Raw genomic sequence first — 8,591 nt, forward strand, 5'->3', positions numbered from 1 at the left:
CGGAGTTGCACCATGTTCACAACACTTCCTGGATCGACAAGCACACGCTTAATATTAAAATTAGAAATTTGAAGGGATATTACTAGTGCATCGGTATGTGGACCATCGACGTTTCTCTCTTCCGCAGCCTCGAACCCAACCTGATCCTCTAGGTGGTTCCTTTTTCTTCTTTTCTGGAAGGAGAGAGTTTCTTGTCATGAGGATATTGGGCTATCGCTCCGACAATCCTCTCCTCAAAAATCATATTGATCATGACCCGGGGCATCCGTTGTTCGTGTAAAGTCCTAGTTTCTTTCTCCCGAGTGTATTTGGACCTATTGCTTAAGACCTCCTTCACGTTTCCCTTTCGTAATAGACTACTACCTCATAACACAAGATTTTACAATATTCAGTTGAGTTCTTGGGAGGGTGTGAAATGACCACAACTCCATATCGCGTCTATTTGGGTTACACCGCGTCTCTACCGGAAACATTACTTCCTTCATCTTTTTCATGGCCATGACCAGTGCCCCAGCTTCCACATTGAAATTACATGACACGACACTTGGGGGGCCCGAATCACTTGATGACTTTCTTGGTGGAATCTCCCTTACTTTCTTGGGTTCAGCTCGGGGACCAGTTTTGAGGTCATCCTCTATTCTCATCTTAGCTGTGTATCTATTATTAACCTCGTTCCAAGACTTGTCCAGGAACTCCCTCAAGCTTTCTTTTAATTTTCTCAGCGCCTCTGAACTATTGATGTTCAAACCATCTCCGAATGCCGCAGCAGTGCAATCTTCCGGTATGGAGGGCCGCAACATCCTCTCCCGTTGGAATCTTTCCATGTAGTTACGGAGCATCTCATCATTCCTCTGATTTATATCAAAGATATCCTCTTTGTGCGTCTCAACTCTTCGAGCCCCGGCATGAGCTTTTACTAACGTATCTGCAAGAGCAACAAAAAAGCGCATAGAATTTTCAGGCAAGAGATTATACCAAGAAAGTGCCCCCTTAATTATTGTGTGCTGAAATTTTTTCAGCATGACTAATTGGATCTCGTGCCTCTTGAGGTCGTGTCCAGTGATGGCCGCTTCGAAGATCTATGGTTCCGTCATATATGGGTATATCCGATATTTTGAACTTCTTCTGATAAACACAGGAGCCGCACTCGATTTGTATGGAATATTTCCATATTTCCTCGCTCTCGCCCCTTTCAAGACAGGGGGAGCCTGGGTATTTGGCTCATCCGGTCGTGACGCTCTTTTTCTAACTTGGGATCCTCGCTAAGTCTGCACTTTGCTTGACTGGCTCCAGCTCCATCTGTTCCCCGTTTTCCTCGGGGTACCAGGCGCCTTAATAACCTCCAAGTTATCTATAGGGCATTTAGCCGGTGTTCCCCCGGCCATGATACTTTTGAGCTTTTCCGTGCGCTCTATCATGGCGTTGTTCGACTCCAGAACTGCTGCTAGAGTTATTTCTGATGAGGGATCCTCTGCTTTGTACATTCCTTCCACCCTAGGATGAGGGCGCCTTTTCCTTTTTCCGGAGTAGCATCCTCGAGGAAGCCTCTCCCTGCTTTCTATCGAATGGTCAGGATGGTCTTTCTCAATCTGGGTCTCGTTATGGACCTCCTCCAGGGGTGGTGTTACCTCATCCCTCTCTACCTATTCTTCAGATTCAGGGTTAATTTCCTTGTTAAAGATCTGCTGGTTCCTCAGCCGCGAGCCCTGTGGGTCTCTCATTCCTATTGGAACACTGCTCTCTGACGTGCTGCTAGCTGTTTCAGGCATGGTCAGGTGCATTTTTTTCTTTTTGATAGAACCACTCCAGACCCAAGTGAGTCTTTTAAGATTTTCAGCTTTGGATCAGGATGACAACACTGCTGTTTATCCCCACAGCCGGCACCAAACCATTTTCCAGTGAAATCGGATTTAACTGTTAGAGATTTATTTTTTATAGGGTTTGAAGACAAGTGGGACGTATCCAACCCCGATAACTCTTTTTATGATCCCGATCCGGATTAGTTTAGATAGTGATAGAGTAGCAAGCAACAACGACAATATAATAAGATTCAAACAGCTAAAAATGATAAGAAAGTGATGATTCCGTGTATTTTTGTCGTTATTGAAGATAAAATGATGTTTACAAGAGTATGAGAATAAAGGAAAAAGATGCCTTCCTTCCACCCTAAGCTAAGTTTATATAAGCTAATCCTTTATTTTTCAAACCTCGTAGTACAGGTGATATGACCTTTCTGCCACCCCAAGGTGTATACTTGCAGCGGCGCTCTGATCGAGGATTGTTGACTTGACGGGAGTTGGTGAGAATAGAAACTAGGACAATCCCTGCGGTCGTAATGAATATCCGGTCTCGTGACCGGGCTCGAATGCGCTTTTAACCCCATATAATTTTTGTATTGATCATGTGTCGTACTCGGCTTTGATCTCTTTGTTGGAGTTCTACTCAAAGAACATTAAGATTGTGACATGCATGTACTTGTCACGGGAAAATCAAAGATAATTTTTCAACAAATAATTGGACCAATATTAGAGCACGTTATGCATTCAAATCAATATCAGAAACTATTTTAATTCTGTCGATTCATGATGAATTATTATTATCCTAGAAATTTAAGGTGTACAATAGGAATCAATGTCCACGCGGCCAAGACAGGTTTGGTTAACTCTACTTATTAGTCCACACGTTTTATTTTCGTCCACACGTTTTATTTTCTTACTTTCTGCAAAAGAAATGATGAAGAGCGTAATTAACATCTATCGACGTGTTGTTGGAATGGAGCCCGAGACTCGCAACTCTCAGTAATTTTGATCCAAATTTGTATTGATATAAAAAATTTAATTTAACATGTATAAATTATTAATTTAGAACTTAACAAGTCCTGAATAGTCAATATCACTTGTACGAAATTTCAGATCATGAAATATAGAGTTTTAGCTAAACATAAGTGGTTGAGTTAAAAAAGGAGTACCTTTCTATCAGTAGTTTACGAAGTAACATATTAACATATATTCATTTATGATATATCAATACTGAAATCTGAGCCTATAACCTATAGAAGAGTTAATGTCTATTTTGGATTAAAAACAGAAGTATTAGTTTGATAGTGAATGACGGTTGCCGGTTGGTTATCCTGAAACATTGCCTCTGAGATTTACAACAAAGAGTACACTATTAATGCAAGAATTTGTGGATCGAAAAAATGGAGAAAACCACTTGACCAAGTTTGTCCTTACAATGCGTTAAGCTCCATGATTTCCCTTCAAGGGTAAACCTGATCAACTAATCGGCTAATTATAATACTAAGTCTAATTAATCTAAGTTAATTCTGTTAGGTTCTGCTAGAAATCAGGGCATATTTGAGCCATATGTCTAATGGCAGAGGCATGATTGTATCAAAATTTAAATGAAGGACAAATGTTATTAATTTCGAATTGGTAAAGCGCATTTTTGACAACTTTTTGCTTGAACCTTTAACCAAATAATAACATGATATAAGTAGCATTCCATAAACCCTCTTGGAAAGAATATTGGGTTCCATCTTTCATTTTCTATCATTGTATGCTAAAAAGGATGGACCACTAGTTAGTTGGTAGTTGATGTGTCTTTTCTATGGGATAAAACAGATAAAAGCTCCTATCCTAACTGCATGGAAGAATCTTAAAACAGTACTAAAGAACTAGGATGGACGTAGAGTTTCTTTATGATTAAAAAAAAGAAAAAAAAAAGGTAGGCATCAACTTTTTTTGACACAACATTGGCATCTTAAAGAAAAGCAGCTTCAGCAGCTCTGGCTTTTGCATTTTTGTCAAAAAGTATGCATAGCCAGTTGAGTTTTACCACTTATTGCAAGTTGTATGCAAATGTCTGCTGGTCATTCTAAGCGCATCCGCCTTGATAAATATCATCAATTAATTATGTGATATATTTGTAAGCGTCCGACAAAATCCATTTCTTCCGAATTTAAGTTTATCTATATATGTCATGTGATACTTTTTGTTTCTCGATATTCTAATTATATTAATTTTGATTAACATCTTAAAATATTTGTTTCATCACGTTGACATAAGAGGAATTGCAACTTATAATACTTTTCATATAGTTTTGGAATATCTAAATTGTAATTATAAAATATTAAGTTACTCTAATATTCAATCTTAATTTCAAAATTAAAATTAGTCAAATTGACTCTCGATAACAAAAAAGTGTCACACAAATTGAAATAAGAAAATTAATAGCTACATGTTACTTATCATTCTTTTCAAGTAATCTATTTATGCTTACTGTACATATTTACGTGCAATTAATTTTTGATTAATCTTATTATAGAAATACTTTTTATACCAAGGAATAACTCTTAAGCTGCTGGAATATACCATAAAATTAAATAAATACTTTTTACATCAAGGAATAACTCTTAAACTGCTAGAATATACTACCATGAAATTAAAATAGATAATTGGGAAATGAAGTTGGACGAGGCGGAGACAGCAGTTAATTGTGTTTCAAGTAGATTTGAATATCATTTAATGATAAACTAAGCAACTAGAAAGTGATTAACGATGTTCACTGGTGCAAGTCAACATCCAAAGCGAATCTTGGGATAAAGAATGATAACGACATAAATAAGGTTAAACTAAACCCATTAATTTCCAACTGATTATTGATTAGCTAGAGAAAAGATGTAGAATTGTGTCTTGTGTGACCATCACGTTTACAAGGGCTAGACACCTAATTTATTTTTTCTTATAATGGGTAGCGATAGAGACTTGAATCAAGAATCTCAATCAATGACTAGCCAAAATTTGAGGTTACACGAATTCTGATTTTTTAAAAGATAGTTTATTAGGTTCTTGATAAACTGTTATCATGTAACTTTATATATTAAGTGAATTTCTTAACACATATATAACTGATAGTAAAATTTTCACAAACAACTATCTGTTAGCTCCTTCCAACAACCTATAACTACAAGTTCTATAATTACATTTTGTAGCAAGATGCCTCTATATTTAGCTAGTGGACGTGTATACTAAAATATAGTATAAATATAGCAGAAATACAGACGCTGGGCTAACTGAAAAGTGCTATATTTATGGAAATAAAATCTGTTCCAATTTAAATTATAATCAGTTTTATTGCTCCCTGATTCACGCAAATATCCTCCCATTCCATATCTGATTCCATATCTCATTCAAACAGCTAACAAATTCAAAAAGTACATTCATATTTTTAACCAAAAATAAAAAAGTTCAAAAACTAGTTCATCAAAAATCTTTGAAAAATAACAATATCAAACCAGTGAAGAGAGCTCGATTAGAACGACGAATATATATTTGACTTCATCTGTTGAAATATCGAATTCAAGTTGAGTTCATAATTGAGGTAACAATGTTTCATTGCAAACTTTTTTTTTTCGTCTTTTTTGAAATTTTGAATACGAAAACTCAGATTCATAGATTCAAAAATATTATTGTTTCAGCTAAATTGAATATAACACATTGTTGTATTAAAAAAGACAGGATAATGACAATCGTAACTGCGTTGATCCGTCATTCTGGTTTTTGGAACGATCAGAACTGTTTTGTGAATTACAAAATTGATGCTGTTGTATTCATTGATAATTGCAATTACGATGAGTTAGTTTCTACGATTACAAATCAATTAGGCGTGGATACTGGCAGGAAAACTATTTCAATAAAATATACTGTTGAAGGCGATTTTCAACCAATTGAAATACACAACGATATGGGAGTTCGTGTTTACGTTGAGCTTAAGAGAGAAAACAGAGTTTTGGGGATGTATCTAATGTGCGTTAGTGTTCATGATTTTGATGTTGAGGATGATGCATCTGGTAATCGTATTATTAGAGATGATGTGTTGCAAATTGGATATAGCGAGAATCGGGATGGTATGGAAGTTTGTGATTCTACAGGAAAGGCTGTTGTTTTGTTTGGGAATGATAACAATTTGGTAATTTCGAAACCGGAAGCGAAAGGAGTTTTTGTCGATCAAATTTACCAGGATAAGGAAACTTTGAAAATTGCAATGACGAAATACGCAATTCGTGAAAGATTCAATTTCAAAACAGAGGGATCGAATGCTATAAGGTATGATTTTGTAAATGTATTCTAGTAAGTGAAAGTGCAGATGTATTTTTGTTATGTTTGTACTATATTGAGATGATTTGTTAACTTATTTAGCACACTGTTAAATTAAAAATATTTGATGCAATAAATTTCTGATATATTTTTGTATATTTCAACTATATTTAATTGATTCAATATGTACTATTTGCATTGTATTATGTAGCTATACTCTGGGATGTTGGTCGCCGGAATGTAAATGGAAGTTCAGAGCGTCGAGAATTGAGGATTTTGAAATGTTCAGGGTTAGATATTTCGATGACGAACATACATGTCCGTTGAAGGACAAGGTGTATTCACAAAGACAAGCAACAAGTTGGTTTTTTGGAGAAGCGGTTGTCAAGGAGAAAATAACTAACCATAAAAGGAAGGTCACACCTGGGAATATAATAGACGATGTTAAAAATGAATTCGGCGTAGATGTTTCTTATATGATGGCATGGAGAGCTAAAGAGAAGGTTATAAAAGATTTCAGAGGTGATCCAGCTGATTCATACAAGAAGTTGCCGGCATATATATACATCCTTGATAAAACGTATCCTGGATCGCTTGTTAAAATGCATAAATCACCAGAAAATGAGTTTATGTATTTGTTTGTAGCACTCAAAGCATTCATGAACGGATTCGAGTGTTGTAGACCAATAGTTGTAGTGGATGGTGCACACCTTAAATCAACGTATAATGGTACATTTGTGTCGGCAAGTACTTTGGATGGAGCAGGTATGTGTAATTCTATTCTATGAATGTTTTTCTTTATAAATACAACAATATGCTATTGATTTGCAAATAAAGCTGCTAACAACATACTCTGGATATATTGCTGGTGTTAATTTGTGAATAATATATGCTAAAATACACTGTAAATATGTGGTGAATATATTGTAAGTATATACTATTGTTTTATAAGATCAAATTCAGTTAAAATATGTGTTTAATATATTATAAATATATACTGATTTTTGTAGGTAGTATCCTACCACTAGCGTACGGTGTGATAGATTCTGAGAATAATAAGTCCTGGACGTGGTTCTTTGAACTGTTCGAGCAAGCTTATGGTGTTAGGCAAAATATGTGTGTCGTGTCCGATAGACATGAAAGCATAATACACGCAGTTTCTAAGGTGTATCCTACTGTTCCTCATTTGGCTTGTATATGGCATTTGTGGAAAAACGTGACAAAGCAATACACAACAAACAGTGAGGTGTTGAGTCCTATATTTTATTCACTAGCGAAGGCATACAGCCAGGATGAGTTCGATAAATTGATGGAGAAGATTTGGAATGTTGATATTCGGGTAAAACGATACCTAGAAGATGCTGGAAAGGATAAATGGTCTAGGCTTTATTCACCTGTTAACAGAGGATGGACAATGACTTCGAATATAGCCGAATGTATTAATGGAAAATTGGTTGCTGCAAGAGAGTTACATATTTTTGATTTCCTTGAAGAAGTGAGGAAGATGTTTGGTAGATGGAATTGCACAAATAGAAAAAATGGTACCTACACATTCACAACACTGATGAGGCGGTATCAAGAGATGTTGTCGATCAATGAGTACAAATCAATACGAATGAGGGTATCTTTGTTTGCAACAGAAAAATTTAATCTATATTTTGCTATATCTAATCTATATTTATCTATATTCCCAATATGGTAAAAAAATGCCCGGTTAATGCTTGTTTATTGGTTAAATGTTTCTCAGGTAGAAGCGTCAACTGAATATGTTTACACAGTGAATGATGGACCGAGGCGTTTCATAATCGATTTGAAGAAGAAAACTTGCAGCTGCAGGATGTTCCAACTGGATGAGATACCGTGTTCTCATGCATGGGCAGTATTGAAGAACAAAAATTTGACTGCTGATGCATATTGTTCAGAATTATTCAAGCCAGAAACAGTTGTGAAAACATATGATGTGCCGGTTGATCCTCTTCCCGATGAGACCGAGTGGAATGTTCCTAAAAGTTTATCAGATGAAGTTGTTATGCCACCGATCTATAAGAGACCCCCTGGGATGCCAAAAAAGAAGAGGGACAAGCCTTTACAGGAGTTGATGATTGGTAAACGCAGGAATGCTTGCGGTAAATGTGGACGTCTTGGTCATAACATGCGTTCGTGTGATAATCCACCACTCAATAAGAAGAAAAAATAAGTCCATTTTGATTTTATTTGTTAAGACAATTCTACTTTAAATTTCTGTTAAAAATAAAAAGTGAATTCATCTTGAATTCATATTATTCTAGTATGATTGTATTTCATATGGTTGAACATCCGATGTTTTTCGATGTTATGCTATATTGGTGGTTTAATGGGATTTGGAAAGTTTACTCTATGTAAACTGATTTGACCTTTTGTTTTGGATTTATGCTTTATTAGTTGTATTTCGTATATATTTTGACTATATTTTTGTTGTATTTTGTCTGATCTGGTAGATAATACTTATTCTGG

The 8,591-nt window shown here is 35.7% G+C and overlaps 1 protein-coding gene across 1 annotated transcript; it reads left to right on the top strand.

Annotated features, from left to right (window-relative positions):
* The first annotated feature begins 1,416 nt into the window (after positions 1-1,416).
* Positions 1,417-8,295, top strand: LOC132611784 (uncharacterized). Its single transcript, XM_060326157.1, has 7 exons — positions 1,417-1,478; positions 1,617-1,775; positions 5,520-6,107; positions 6,310-6,620; positions 6,744-6,863; positions 7,109-7,551; positions 7,846-8,295. Exons 1-7 carry the CDS (start codon positions 1,417-1,419, stop codon positions 8,293-8,295), a joined length of 2,133 nt encoding a protein of 710 aa, XP_060182140.1.
* Positions 8,296-8,591: the final 296 nt, after the last annotated feature.

Source organism: Lycium barbarum, chromosome 9 (genome assembly GCF_019175385.1).
Source record: "Lycium barbarum isolate Lr01 chromosome 9, ASM1917538v2, whole genome shotgun sequence".
Lineage (NCBI taxonomy): Eukaryota > Viridiplantae > Streptophyta > Magnoliopsida > Solanales > Solanaceae > Lycium > Lycium barbarum.